This window comes from Papaver somniferum, chromosome 4, assembly GCF_003573695.1.
Source record: "Papaver somniferum cultivar HN1 chromosome 4, ASM357369v1, whole genome shotgun sequence".
NCBI classification, from domain to species: Eukaryota; Viridiplantae; Streptophyta; class Magnoliopsida; order Ranunculales; family Papaveraceae; genus Papaver; species Papaver somniferum.
Window position 1 is genome coordinate 106,168,106 of NC_039361.1, and position 16,182 is coordinate 106,184,287.

General features: G+C 36.6%; 2 protein-coding genes across 2 annotated transcripts; one reads left to right on the plus strand and one right to left on the minus strand.

The window, feature by feature from the left end:
- The first annotated feature begins 417 nt into the window (after nucleotides 1-417).
- On the plus strand, nucleotides 418-5,177 carry LOC113276261 (flap endonuclease GEN-like 1). The gene is made up of 7 exons (XM_026525841.1): nucleotides 418-828; nucleotides 931-1,101; nucleotides 2,184-2,365; nucleotides 2,478-2,733; nucleotides 2,858-2,993; nucleotides 3,695-4,170; nucleotides 4,652-5,177. Exons 1-7 carry the CDS (start codon nucleotides 457-459, stop codon nucleotides 4,904-4,906), a joined length of 1,848 nt encoding a protein of 615 aa, XP_026381626.1. The 5' UTR covers nucleotides 418-456; the 3' UTR covers nucleotides 4,907-5,177.
- Nucleotides 5,178-5,446: 269 nt separating this feature from the next.
- Nucleotides 5,447-6,468, minus strand: LOC113276262 (dehydration-responsive element-binding protein 1A-like). Its single transcript, XM_026525842.1, has one exon. It carries the CDS (start codon nucleotides 6,374-6,376, stop codon nucleotides 5,690-5,692), a length of 687 nt encoding a protein of 228 aa, XP_026381627.1. The 5' UTR covers nucleotides 6,377-6,468; the 3' UTR covers nucleotides 5,447-5,689.
- Nucleotides 6,469-16,182: the final 9,714 nt, after the last annotated feature.

Here is a 16,182-nt window from a genome sequence, read left to right on the forward strand (position 1 = left end):
AACTAGCTAGAGTGGATAAAGTATTTAACATTTGGAATACCTATATTATGTAACAGCCTAGTCTTTTCTGTTCAATAAAAAGTTTCGTTTCAAAAAAAAAAAAGAAAAAAAAAAGTAATTATCATATCACATGATGATCTAGAAATTTTGTTGCAGCGCCACATTAGTATGTGAAAACTGAAAACAACTGTGGAACAAATTTCACCCGAGCCAGCAGCCAAGCCGCCGCTTTTAGAACATTAGCTTAATGGCTATGGGTGTCGATATAAGAACCCATATTATTTACTCTGGGGCACCACCATGTAGCGCATTTCACTCATCGTGCGTATATTAGCCATCCTAATCCCTTTCTAAAAAGCCGTTGGAATTCTATTTCCATCAATTACCCTTCTCTTCTTCTTCGTCCTTCTCCGTCCCGTGTACTCCTTCACCAGAGGCGTACAATAGCGTCACACAATGGGTGTAGGTGGAAACTTCTGGGATTTGCTAAAACCCTATGCCAGAAACGAGGGTTTTAATTTTCTCAGAAACAAGAAAGTTGCAGTTGATTTATCATACTGGATTGTTCAACATGAAACTGCCCTAAAAAACAAAGCAAGAAACCCTCATATCAGACTTACTTTTTTTAGAACCATTAATCTATTCTCAAAGCTTGGAGCTTTTCCTGTATTTATTATTGATGGGGTTTCTTCTCCATTGAAAAATCGGGCAAGAATCGAGAGATTCTTTAGGTTTTCGGGTATTGATTTGTCTGGTTTACCAGGGGTTAACGATGGTGTTTCTGTTGAAAGGAATGGGGCTTTTACTAAGTGTGTTCAGGAATGTGTGGTAAGTTCTTTGAAGTGAAATAAAATAGATGAGTTTTTTAATTTTAGTTTTTGGGTTTGAAATTTTGAATTGATTTAGTTATGTGACTGTTTGTGTAACTAGGAATTGCTTGAAACCCTTGGGATGCCTGTGTTGAAAGCAAAAGGCGAAGCGGAAGCGCTTTGCGCTAAGTTAAATAGTGAAGGGCATGTTGATGCTTGTATTACTGCTGATAGTGATGCTTTTCTCTTTGGTGCCAAATGTGTGATAAAATCCCTCCGGCCTACATCTAAGGTAATTTGTGGAGTTTTAGTATTGTAGTTGGCTTATATCTGTTTCGTATGCGCACACTTGGTTGAATTGTAAGGTGGGTCATCATTTGTATGTGCACTGATAACATTTAGTTAGAGGTTCAGAGCCGAGTGACTGGCTGTCGATTAACAATTAGTATAGGTCCTATTGATGATTGACGGGATGTATTAGTTAGAGGTTACTACTGCATATGTTTTGTCCCAAGAAGAACATGTGAATGCCTATTGTTTAGTGCATCGCAGTGATTTCCTAACATAGTGGAGTGCATATGTAGTACGTAACTTATGTGACAGATTCAGGATTTGAGTAAGCTATGGATGCTGGGTGTTGTGTGAGATTTAGTTAGAGCGATTTGCTTACTTTCTTGAGAATCACAATGTACGGTAGGAAGATACCGTGAACCGATAATTCTTGTTGTTTTTGGTTACTTAATGATATTAGGCTGGAGAGATTAGGCATGATGATAATGCCAATCATAGAATGGATTTTTAATCCAAATAAAACAAGATTTTTATCAGACAGTAAACTGTGAAAATTGGAACGATAGCGAACAGGCCCATCACATGACCATAGCACAGCTCAAGTTGTTGAGATTGGTTACTGGAATACTTAAGGAGCTAAATTTTCATTTTTTGCAATGTTGGTATAAACACTCAGGTTTTGTGTATACTCTTGAGGAGACCCATCTCACAAATGTATATACTGGTAGTGCAAGTCGACTTAAATAATTGGGAGGAATAGAGGGAGGAAGATGGATTGAACTGCTAGAAAAACTTCTGAATTTTGTTTTAGATAGATTTGTCTAGAGAATCATGGTTCATATCAGAAAGATAAAATTAATGGTTCATATGTCCTGTACCAAGTAATACAAGGAGATCATAATGAGTCAGTGATGGGGTTCCTTCCAGTCCCTAGTTGTGTTGTCTTCCTTCTTTGCTTTGCATTGGAAGACGAACTTCATTTTTACTATTTCTTATTTTTCTTTGCGATGGTCATGGCCAGATTGAATTGGTATCAATGAGTTTTCACCTCCCTAGCATGGATGGGCATCGCATTTTATGCAGGAACCTTTTGAGTGCTACCACATGTCAGATATTGAAGCTGGTTTAGGGCTGAAGAGACGACACTTAATCGCGATCTCTCTTTTGGTTGGAAATGACCATGATTTGGGCGGGGTGTCTGGAATCGGTATAGATACAGCTCTACGCTTTGTTCAGATGTTTCCTGAAGATGAGATCTTGAATAGGTTATATTTCTTCATCAGTTACTTTTTTGTCTTCTGGAAGAGTTTTGGAATTGTATACTTCCCAGTTTGTGTCTGCCTTAGTTCCTATAAACAAGAGTTGCACGTTCTGCAGGTTACATGATGTAGGCAATGGTGATGTTCCATTATCCCAGATTGATAGCAGTTCTAGCGAGTCTTTTGTTGATCGTGATGTATGTGGATCAGATACAAGCTCACCAAAGAACAAATTCCATTGCTCCCATTGTGGACATCCGGGCAGCAAGAGAGCTCATGTCAAGCATGCTTGCGAGTACTGCAGGGTTAATTTTAATAATAATTGTACGCAAAAACCAGCGGGATATAAATGTGAATGCTCTTCTTGTGTCATGGTATGTCATTCCTCTAATATGTATTTTTCGTGTAATTGTATGTCTGTGATTTGGTAGCGACCTGGGTAGTAGATATGTTTCTCTACGCCTCTGTTTCATCTGCTAATTTGGTTTACCTTTGCAGGCTCGACAAGTTAAAGAACAGAAGAAGCAAACGAATTGGCTACTCAGTGTCTGCAGCAAAATGTCCTCGCAACAGAAGTTTCCAAATGATCAGATCATTGACATGTATTTAAACCAAATCGATGGAAGTATAAGTGGTATGTTCTTTAATTGTGATCTACTTTTCTTTAAGCGGAAAGCACTCTCGAATTTTGTTGCTTCTGTTTTCTTACTGAAATGAAGTAACTTATTTCCTCTGATAATCTACTCAGCTTGCATGTTACTAATACCTCCCTGCTATATCGTCTCCTCACTATCACCACCAACATTACCCAACCCCCTTCAACATCACTACCACCAAGCGTAACTGCAACCTTATACCCCCGCCAAATAAACACACAGGCAATACTATCGCTGTCGTCCCAGACCCTGAAGACAACAAAATTGCCCCATCAAACTTGGCCGCTGCAACATCATTATACCATAGTCACCAACCCATCTCATTGCAATGAGATCAAACCAGGGACCACCATCATCTTTATGATGCCATCGCCACTGCCACATGATAGCATATTACCATTTTATTGCTCAATCCTCCCATACTATATACTGTGTCAGCTCCTATTCCCATGTTGAGCTCTACATGGTTTGTTTCATTGTTTGCAACGTACCCAAAGTTTTGCACATCCCATTTCTCCACCAGAAAAGCCTAATTGTCCATAGCAATCCTGCATTTGCATGTTATCATTTCTTACCTCTAACAAGTTGCCTCATATTTTGCGTCTTTCTCTTTATCATATTCCTTTGAGTAATGTCAATAAACCACTTTTGAAATTATTTCTGCTTCTTTTATTTTCAGAACATGAAAGCATGTCTCTATTGTGGAAAAGCCCCAATACCGAACTACTGATTGACTTCTTAGGTTACCATCAGCGATGGGACCCTTCCTACATACGCCAGAGGTTGCTTCCAATGTTATCTACAATTCTCTTAAGAGAGATGGCTTCGGATCCAGCAAAAGTCTTGTTATTACATGAACAATACGAGTTTGATTCTATTCAGCGTGTGAAAATACGATTTGGCCATCCTTCTTATTTGGTGAAGTGGAAGAGAGTTGGTGCTATGGAAATTGCGAGCTCTACAACCCCAACTGAAGACTATGATGCCCAGCAAGATGAAGTCGTGGAAGTGAACGAGTTTGGTGATTTGTTGGATGAGCCTGACATCCCCGAGATTCACGTCGATGATGGGTGCTGGTTCCTGTTAACTGATGAAAACATGGATCTTGTTAAGGCTGCATATCCTGAAGAAACCGACAGGTTCTTACGGGAAAAGGTACACCGTTTTCTTTGCCATTTATGTTCCAGATGATTAGCTAATTCTGTGTGAAACAAATCGAAATCAGATATGAAAGATAGAATATACCGTCTCTCAAGAAAAGTGGGATCGATCTGATCTGCTGAGGGCTAGTTTCACCATTGAAAGATGTTAGAACTTAATGACTTCTGTAGCCGTAGGCCTGCAAGTCCTGTACAGAACTTCCTCTCTAAATCTTCGAACCTTACAAAATTAGAGCTCCCTTTCAAGGGGTACAATGACAGAATGCCCCATGGAAGTTCATATGAACTTACTGCAAGTTGTTTGCATTCGTCAGTTTCGTGTAACCAATAGAGCAAATGGAACATCTGATCTGAGTTTCACACAACAACAAATAAACTGCATAGTTCCCATCTTTCATATGCTTCTGAATTAGGGCCCTGCAACATGTTTCTTCACAACCATGATTTTTTCATTTATATTTCAAATGAATTTCCAGGAACTGAAGGAGTCGAAATCCAAAAAGAGGAAAGCAAGTGGTGAAACTACTCCAAAATCAAATGCAGTCCAACTCAGTATTACTGAATTTTATCGCTCAACAAAAGGTACAGCTCATCTTTCGAAAGAGAAAGATGGTCCATCCAAAAAAATATCAGAGGAGCAAACAAAACAAGGGGGGTCATCTTCAAAAGAGACAACGTCATCAACTCCGAAATTATCCAAATCCGTAAGACGTCGCCTTTTATTCAACTAAACTATAATAAATATAATCTTTATGCCTAACATAACTATGATCGTGTTTGCGTTTACGTCTTTTTTTCTCTTTGTAATTAAAAAATGAAGTGGATACAAGGACACCCGATGTTTCGTTTAAGGAGGTAGCCTTAAATTATTGTAAATTTTCATCTTTTTCTTTTTCTGCCTGTAATTTTTTCATCTGTTTCTTTTTTTTCCCTTGCCTGTAATCATTTCTGACCCTGAAAGGGTGTCTTTGTTATTAATCTAACCGGGTTTGGGACCCTTCGCCGTCCTAAAAGGCTTCGCCTTTTTTCATGTACAATGAAATCTTCTGTTGCGCATTTTATAATATTCCTATCATTAACAGTTGGATTATGTATTAAAATTAGCACAATTTCTCTATGAGATTCTCCACTTATTGCCATGATCTTTCTGCCTACATTGGACACAGAAAGTGAGAAATCCCAAAACACTGATTCCGGCTGTCGCCTTTTCGACCGACCAATTAGAATTGTGAATTTTTACAGGTATCTTGCAATTTGGTAAACAAAAATGAGAATTTGAATTCTAAAATCTTGTTTATTGATTCAGGAAATTCCCTCTTACAAACTTGAACTTTTTTACTGTACATGACTAAAAGTTACTACTTGATATATATACCTAAGACTCTAAAACAGAGTATTTGAAAATACCCATTTTACAATGACTTCAAAATTTAAGTACAATAACATTTGTACTGCCATGGTGATAATTTGGTCCCCAAAATTTACCCTTCATTGCCAAAAAGAAGAGGTAAATTTCAAATAGAGTAACTCCAGAGTGACATATCAGCATGATTACTGTCCATATCATCCCAACTGAACCCTCTTGAAGGAGGTGGTGAGAGTAACAACCCTTCAGCCATATCAGCAAGTAATCTAGGCATTTCAAATTCTGCTTCTTCATCCATATAAAACACTTTCTCCGAAGAAGAAATCATCGAATTCACCGGTGAAAAATTCTCCGAATGCCCCGAATTATTAATCTCATCAACTGATTCTGACTGTTGGAATGCTTTGGCAGCTTCAGCTGCTGCTTTCCGAATGTCATTAGGATCAGATGAAACCGGCACAGGTAATCTCCAAACAGAATCAGCGAAATTAAGACAAGCTGATCTACCTCTTAATGCCATTGCTGCAACATCATGAGCTCGAGCAGCCATTTCTGGTGTAGCAAAAGTACCTAACCAAATCCTTGTTTTCTTATTCGGTTCTCTAACTTCACATACCCATTTATCATTATTCCTCTGTCTTACTCCTCTGTAAACCGGATGTCTTGTCTCCCTAAACTTCATTCTCCCCGCTTTCCGTTTCGGTTTATCGGATGCTAGTTGAATTTCTTCATCGGAAAATGTATTCCGATTACTCAAACTTGAATCAGATACTGGTGATGATATCAAATCCGAGTACTGACTCTGTTGAAGGTGATTGTAACAAAACATATCCATTTCTCGAAGAAGGATTAGTAGAAGATAAGTGTTCTTGGCTGGCTAAGTACTGTTCTTTGTAATAGTTAGATTTTTTTTTTTGTAAGTGTGAAATTTTTGAGGAGGCAAAGATTTGGGAGACGGGGGTTTTATAAGAAAAAACGCGTGTTTAATTAAAACCTATAAAACTGGTTAGACGCGGGTTAAAGTACAGCTGTAAAAAAACGGTAAAACACTTAAATCGGAAGTTATTTGTTTATGAATATAATAATCACACAGCTGTTTAGCTTTCTAGTGTACAGCTAAGTGTAGCAGATTTGATGGGTATAATACACGTGTTGATTCTTGCTTGAAGAAGTAATTAAAAGATTGATGCTGAGGATGACAGTGGAGTCTTCCTTTTTCCAATTTGAGTGAGTTTATGATTCATAGAGAAGACAATTCTCTTTCTTCATTTAAATCAAAAAGGTGAAGTGGTGACGTCTTGTTCGATTTTGGTGGCGATTCTGTTGACCACCGATTAATAGACTAGAATCTTTGACTGGTTCTGTAAGTGGAATTGGTAAGCATTGTGGATGGCGTCACCTCTTTTTAGAGTGACATCGGTTCTTGTCGAGGATTTTAGAAGCTTAATGAGTATCTGATTCCACGATTACCTCGTTTATGATTTGTGGTATCGGTCAATAAAAGTCTATATGTATAAAAAGATATTTACCAATCAACTATATCCTCCTGTTGATGCCAATCACCAAGCGGTCTGGTTGTTGGCATGCTCTTTCCTATTGCAGAGGTAAGGTTCGAACCGTATAATTATCAAAATCCATTCCAATTTAAAGAGTTTGGATATAGTTTAGGGACCACTAATCCAGGGTATCAAAAAAAAATAAAAAATCCTTCTACTGGTATAAAATTGGATTCACGGAAAAGTCTTTGAATCTCCATTAACAGATATTCAAAATCATAGCATGGATTAGCTCATCCTTCGATTTGTTTTTTTCTCCATACACTATGCTATTCTGTTCTAACCATAACTCCTAACTAATCGCAAATGGCAGAAGATGCCATACTGTTTTCTTTCTCATCGAGCTAGTATCCTATTTCCATTCCTTCAACAGTGAAATATAGTCTTTATTCATCACTCATTGCACGTGTAGGGAAGCAGTAAAGAAGTTCCATAAAAAGAGAACCCAACTACAGCTAAGGAACAAATGATCCATCGTTTCTATAGAAGAATCGCTAAACAGACACATATTTGAAGTAATACCAACCCATCGACTTTCTAGCATGCTTCTTGTAGGGACTGAGTCATGTAATGCAGCCCAAATAATGAACAATACCTTTGGAGGGGCTAGTTTACTTTCTGCCAGTTTGTGAAACTCCCATTCAACCTCCACCTCAGCTAGCCTCTCGTAAATGGCCTTTGACGTACCATTCCCCTCAATACAATCTTTTGTGTCCTGCTGAAGTGTTACATTCCTAATGTTATGTTTTAATTCCAGTAAATCAATTCTTTCAGTTGGGTCTAAAGCTCTAGAATAGTATAGATTCCAACATGCATCTGCAGTCAGTAAGTTAGCTATAATGTCATGCTTCTGCCGGCTAATTCTGTATATCCTTGGATATATGTATTTAAGGGACACCTTATATCACCACCAGTCATGCCAGAATCTTATTTTTCTCCCATTATTAACCTGTATAGTGACAGAGTTTTAAAAATCTTTGTTAGCCTTAAGAATTTCATACCACATACTTCTACCAATTGTCTCATTGACTTGTGCTGGAACCAAACATGCCTCTTCCGCATTAGTTTTCTCACACATAATCTTCCTCCACCATGTTGTCTTCTCATTACAAAATCTTGCATTAGCAGTGTCGGTATTTATTGGTAGTAATCTAAAGTCCTAAATCTATTTGTATTTTCGAGTTTAAGAGTATGTTTGTTTTTTGCTGACTCGAGATATCAGACCGTTTGCTTTTTTATTTTGAGTTAGATATGATTTGTGATCTGACTCATACCTAATTCCCGGCTCGGGCCCAGGTGAGTCAGAGAATAAAATGTTTCTGAATCAAGGGACCAAGCCACTGACTTATATATTTTTAGGTCAGATGAATAAGATGTGACTAAAAGAATAAACGGGTCAGATCCAAACGAATCAGATGAGTCATAAAAAAACAAATAAGGTGTCAGTTTTGCATTCGTCAGTATAATACAGACTGTATCGCTATCGTATCGGTGCAACATACTAAGAGATATAGAACAAAAAAAAACACAAGCGCTAATTATGGTATGTATAATTTTATAACAACTTAGAAAAGGAAAACAAGATCGCCATCACATTATGCTATTTCATCAAAAATATCAATGTCGAACCAATCAATTTAAACACAGAAGTTCAAAGTAGACATATACTTGAAGGAAATAATAACGATGGAACTGGAAATAAAAATGGACATAAAGCTTGGGGGACAAGGTATAACGCTAGATGTTTATTTCGCTGATAACATTTCTTGATAATTTGTTTAATGCTCAAGATCAAAATCATGGTGCGAGACAGCAAGATTCGTATCTTTTACAACGCAACATGTTAAACTTATCATTTTCCATGATAGTTATGATGCATGATGCACGACCTTAGTCTCCACGTGATAAAATATAATTTGAGATTTCACAATTAAGCCAACAAATGCATTCAGTGTATCAATGATCAATCATTTTTTAGAATGGGGAATTATTGGATTTAAATCAATAGTTTCAATATCAAATACATGAGTGTCTTGATTGACAAGAAGGATTATATAAAAATTCATCTAGTTCCTACACATATCCTCCAAAACCGGTATATTACCAAGAAAAACAAAATCGACCATCTACTACTTATTCAGAATTTTGAAAAAAATTAACTCGAACTATAATATATTGTCACAATATTGTTATCACCAGCGAAGACAATGAAATATGCTTAGTCATATCTAATGTGATTTTTACAAAATAAAAAAACAACTAATGTGATAATTTATTTGTATTATAATATTTTCCGAATTCAGATATCAATCATCTTTAGTTATCTATTGTGTTTGAAAGCGCATGTAAACATTCAATATTTGCAAATATATATAATGGAGGACGATAATAAAATTAAACGTGAATCCATAGGTTCGGTCAACTATGGTCAATTTCGGTCATCATCACTCAGTATCAGCAATACCATTATATCTTATCTGTAACTATAAGTGTTGATACCCAATATGGAAAACCATGGGTTCAATATATGCTCAACAATTTTTGATCTAATGGAATTCAAAACTCATCGGGAACATTAACCACTTGTGTACCTTGCGAAGGAACCTTAATTTAATTGAATTCTCTAATAAAATGCCATATCATACGACTCATGCGATCAATAAAAACAGTTTTAACTTCAGAAAATTGGTCTTTGCACTGTTAAAAGATAAAATGTAACCTTCTAGTAAGTAAGTGATGGAAACTTATAGTTTTCCCATCTTTAGTTATAAGGTAGTCAGATATTAGAAGAAGAAGTCAATTGATTTCAGAAATCAAAATAAAAACAATTTTGCTTCGCAAAATTTATATTTGTTGCATCATTTCAAAATTGTGTTCCTAAAATAATTTCTAACTTTCGACTTAATTTAGTCGAAAACTAATTTGGTAAGCAGTATACAAACATGCCACCAATTTTGCTATATCGTTTGTTTTTCTTAGTTTTTTTTTTTTTTAGTAAGAATAGTACATTAGTATTTTTCCACTTCATTATCTTTTGGGTATTTATGTCATGTAACCCTACCCTTTGGTCAATATGATATTTTCTTTATCCATCCAACAAATTTTTTCCAGAATGTAATATAATAATGTAATGCTATTGAATCATTTTCCTTTCTTCTTATGATTCATACATGAGATTAATGTAGGCAAATAACTCACACTCTTGTAAAAACGAGATATCCTTTCCAAAAATCTCTCAATATTGATTAAATTTCCGAGATTTCTAGTTATCATGCAAGCTTTCGAAGCCGTACATAAACATGTATGATTTGATAAAAAAGATTTATTAATAAGTGTTTTTGTTTTGTAAATTTACAGTTTAACAGTTTCAGCTGGAACCTAAAATTTTTAATTATAATAAAACAAAAAATATCTTAAGATAAAAAATAAAGTGACTCATCGTGGATTGAGATATAGCTAACGAGTTTTGACATTTTTACTCATGAATATTATCGTGCAACAATTTTACCATTATCACTATATTACACAATCTTTATTTGGCATCCTTATGGATATTATCATGCAACGGCTCTACCATTATCACTCTATTATACAATGTTTACTCAGCATCCCTTCAAATGATTCATTAACAATGGTTCTTATGGACTACGTTATTTATATGAAGCAATTGAAAAGGAGTCTAACATGGATCGTCGTTGATGACCATTAGCTGATGATGTATGTGGTGACGTGATCAATCTTCAAATTAAATAGACACTGATTTTGTTGGTTTAGTCCAACAACTTCATTCGAGTCTCTCTAGCTTTCCAAGTTCTCAAGTCAATGAAACAATGCTTAAGCTTAAACGTGGTGAATATATAAAAATGTCAAACCGTAACTTTTAACTAGTAATTATGTCAACTCCCCCTGTTATTTAAGTAGTCAATGCAAAAATACATGCCGGTGATGGAATGACTTTTTGGGACATAACTCCTTGCACGGGCCAGAAGACTATTTTCAACGTATTTGCCACCCCAAAATATCTTGGTACCGAACATTAGTGAATTAATAGGTGCATTAACATAGTTGTCAGAAATAACTCTTTTAAGGAAAGGATATAGTACAAGACCATTGCTCCAAATCATCCAAAGAAAAAAAAAAAAGAAAAAGCGGTTCCGTAGTTGATATAAATTTGCAACCCTACCCTAAAATTTGGCGATACAGGCCGAACCACATGATATGGCTTTTGTTCGAGCTCCCTAGTCTCTCCTGAACAAGTTCTCGATTCAACCAAATAGCATTCGTAGATGTTAAACCTATTTTAAATTTTAGTAAAACGTAACTAGCATGTAAAATCACAAAATTGGTTAAAAAGACCAAAATCAACAATTCCTGGGTGAAATGGACAGTTAGATTTTGATACTGTTTAAATAGACAAAAATGTAAAAATAGGCAGGATGTAATCAGTTTCATCGTGCCCATTTTCAAATATTTTTTCTTATTTTTAATTTACACAAAATGTATCAAGTTTCATCCTTACTATTTTTTAAATTTAAACTTGGATGAAACCAGTTTCATCCTTACTATTTTTTTTTTTTTTGACGCAAATTATTTTTTACTCGTCCATTTGAACCGTGATTTAAAAATATTTGGACAAATGACCCATTTTCCGATGTAAAATCTCGTAGGAATATTTCGGAAAGATCCTTAAAATAAAGAGCATCTTTAAAATTTCCGGAGTCGCTAATTAACGCAACAGTCAGTACATACGAGTGATGGTGAGTTTTAGGCAGAACCCCTTGCACCGGCCAAAAAATTGTGGTCAAAGTGTTTACCACCCGAAAAGATCGTTTTAGGATTTGAAAGAGTTCCCAATTGGTCCTTAATTTGAAAGTAAACCTCAAGATACTCCAATGCAGAATTGTCAACCAATGCAATTGGTGATATATAAGACTATATAAGGGTTTAATCCATGCTAATGTTGTTCACACTTGATATTAAGTCAAACGCTTCTAAAGATTTCATTGAATTTGACCATAGCTGATTCTAGATTTTCTAGTACTCCTTTCCAGTGAGTCTGTCTAAGCTCCCTTTGACGTCTTCTTTTCACATACTAAAAAAGATACATATCTAAGAAGACAAATACTTTTCTCAACAGTTCGCCGAGGAATTGAACTGAATTCGGTCCAAAACAGGAAAGCCGTAGGCAAGTCCTAAGAAAGCAGCGAAGAAGATATGACGTGGTTAAGAAAAAGACAAAATCCTACTTTATGGAGATGACGTGGGAAGTGATGCACGCGATCGCTACACGCACGACCAAATTGGCTGTGAAGATGTAAACGCGTGTAGTGCGCAACTGGCAGTTAATTGAAAAAGAGATAAAGTACTAAAAACAAATGATGGTGGCTATAATTGTGGATAATGTGGGGCCTCTGAAAAGAAAAGTGAAAAGGAAAAAGGAAAGACTAGAGAAGGTCTACAGTCTACTTCGTGGGAGGCAATTAAGGAGCAAGGACTAGAGGTAGAGACTGACCTGACTGGATGCTCTGTACGGTTCAAACAGATACTACACCTAAACAACAAAAAGTCACTTGATGGATGGATTTTGCGTGTGGACCTTCACGTGCGTTTTGGGAAAGTAGGGAAAGGAAGTGTATAAACGGGACGGGCTTTTGTTTCTTCATTCTGACATGGAAAAAATAAGTGAAATGAGATTTTAAAAGAATGGAGCCTATTCTTTTCTTGTTTTTTAAATCGACAAAGGTAAAAAATTGATTGAAAGGCTTACCAGAGGTAAGGGAACGTTGCTCAAACGAGCTTAGAAACCCGGCAGAGGCCGAATTTCTCAAAACCCAAAACCCCACACTCTCAACAAAATAAATTACAAAAAAAACTGTCCCAAAATTAGCTATAACAAAGTCTAAATTGGTATCTTTCAGAACTTTGTTATTTCTTCGTCAAAAAAAGCTTGGATCTTTACTTGTTCAAGGACAAATTTAAAGTCCGCTACACCGTCTTCAAAGATAATGTGATTCTTGTACTTCCAAATGGACCAACAAATTGATGCTGGAATAACAGGCCATAAGACGTTCGTGAAAGAATGCCGGAATCTAACTTTCCACCCTTTAATAATTGTTTCGATACAGTTAAGAGTTGGACCAATTATGCCTCCTACCACTTTAAAATGGTCCCACATTCCAACCGAGAAAGAGCGGTGGAGCAACAAGTAAGCAACTGACTCTCCTGCTTTGCAAAAAAGCAGACAACCATTAACAATTAACTTGCTTTTCCTGTAGAGAGTATCGATGTTGGTAAGCTTTTTTTTTAAAACACTAGCCAAAGAAAGAAACCTATCTTGTGAGGCCAAGGCCTAGACCACACTTAGATGAAGATTATTTGCGATGTGTTCATTTTTTATATTAGTCGTCCATCTCCTCGTCGACGCGATATCATACACACTTGGAAAGGAGATGGCAAGAAAATCAGAACCAACCCAATGATCCTCCCAAAACAGCACAAATTTTTTTTCTCCCACTTGAATTTTGCATTTCTAGTTGAAGGATTTAAGTTGCTTGTAAATTCCTTTTCATATACCACGTCCCCTAGTTCCTTTAGGCTTACGTGTTTCCCTATCAAAGGCACACGAGCCACATCTATCCATCATTGCTCTTCTTCAAAAGGCTTTTTTCTCTGTAATGAATCTCCACCATCATTTAGAGAGGGAAACACCCAACCCTAAACAATCTTCATACTTTTGAGAGACTTAACACTCAAACCCCCTTGTTTTAGAGGAGTGTGAACTTTCTTACAAGCAACTAGGTGATGACTCTTCTTCAATTCACTTTCGTCCCACAAGAAATCTCGTCAAACTTTCTCAATTGCTTCAATGAATTTCATTGGAGCTACAAAAAGAGAGAACATATAGATGGGTATACTCGAGAGAACGCTTTTCACCAAAGAATGGATCCCTAAGAGCAACTTTAGTCATGAGTTGCCAAATTCCCAAATTTTTCTCTTACATATGTTTTTTTTTTGTTTTGTTTTGTTTTGGCAATTTTCTTTGTGGCGCAGTGGTGGACTGATCCCTATATTTTAACGTAGTTTAAATCTGCGTTTGAGCAGAAATGCTATAAGTAAGACTGCCTAACTCAGACGCGTTTTATAAAAGCGTGGGGTGAGAAACGTAATTATAAAATGTGTTTCATTTACCACGCGATCTAAAGTAACGCGTTCATATTACTTACTCTCTCTTTCACTAGGGATTATATATGACATCAAATAGACGTCACCTACTTTTCATAAAGTCTGCTACACCGTCTTTAAAGATAATGTGATTCTTGTACTTCAAAATGGACCAACAAATTGCTGCTGGAATAACATGCCATAAGACGTTCGCGAAAGGATGCTGGAATACTCTCCCCCCTTTAATAATTGTGTCGATGCAGTTAGGAGTTGGACCAATTATGCCTCCTACCTCTTTAAGATGGTCTTACATTTCAGCCGAGAAAGAGCAAGTGGAGCAATAAGTGAGCAACTGACTCTCCCGCTTTGCAGCAAAGCAGACAACCATTAACAATTAACTTGTCGTTCTTGTAGAGAGTATCCATGGTGGTAAGTTTTTTTTGAAACACTAGCCAAAGAAAGAAACATATCTTGTGAGGCCAAGGCCTAAACCACACACTTAGATGAAGATTATTTGCGATGTGTTCGTTTTCTATATTAGCATAACACGATTTCACCGTGAAGATACCGGAAGGATTGATGTCTCATTTAAGAGAGTCCATACTTGAGCCCAAGTTGAAATTTCCTAGGATAGAGGTGATGGAGCAAACCTCTGAAATTTGGTGTTCGGTGAGTCTCCTATCCGGGACTAGATTCCAGGCTCCTCCTTGCTGAATAGCTTGAGAACATCTTTGAATCGTCCATCTCTTCGTCGACGTGATATCATACACACTTGGAAAGGAGATGGCAATAGAATCAGAACCAACCCAATGATCCTCCCAAAACAGTACATAACTTCTTTCTCCCACTTGAATTTTGCATTTCTGGTTGAAGGATTTAAGTTGCTTGTAAATTCCTTTCCACATACCACAACCCCTAGTTCCTTTAGGCTTACGTGTTTCCCTATCAAAGGCACACGAGCCATATTTATCCACCATTCTTCTTCTTCAAAAGTCTTCTTTTTCTGTATTGAATCTCCACCACCATTTGGAGAGATCCTTGTTCATACTTTTGAGAGACTTAACACCCAACCCCCCTTGTTTTAGAGGAGTACGAACTTTCTTCCAAGCAACAAAGGTGACGACTCTTCTTCAATTCGCTTTCATCCTACAAGAAATCTCGTAAAACTTTCTCAATTGCTTCAATGACTTTCATTGGAGCTGCAAAAAGAGAGAACATATAGATGGGTATACTCGAGAGAACGCTTTTCACTAAAGAATGGATCACTAAGAGCAACTTTAGTCACGAGTTGCCAAATTCCCTAATTTTTCTCTTACATATGTTTTTTTTTTTGGAAATTTGCTTTGTGGCGTAGTGATGGAATGATTCATATATTTCAACGTAGTTTAAATCTGCGTTTGAGCAGAAACGCTATTAGTAAGACTGTCTAACTCAAACGCGTTTAAATCTGTGTTAGCCAAGCTGTAATAGCTAAAGCTAAAAACACTAATCTCAACAGGCGTTATTTCTATTGATTGGATAAAGTCCAAGGAGAATATCACGGATCCTTTGACGAAAGGTTTATCCAAAGAGATAGTTAGAAATGCATCGAGGAGGATGGGGATTAAGCTCATCAATTAAACTTGCCATGAAGGATACTCAACCTTGCTGACTGGAGATCCCAAGATCAAGGTTTTGAATGAGACAACTAATTTGTGGTGGGTAAATGTAAACATTATCAAATAATTTCATTCTCTGTCCCTTACCTATGGTGTAGACGTGATAGTGTGACTGCATGTGGAGGCTGACTTTTTAATAAGTCTTAATGAGTTCTATAGTTTCAATTTAAGATTGAAGTGCGGTGTAGCAGTAAACACACTTGATGGAACTCACCTATCTGAATGAGGAAGTGGGCCGCTTCCTATGAGAATGGAGCTGATTCTCT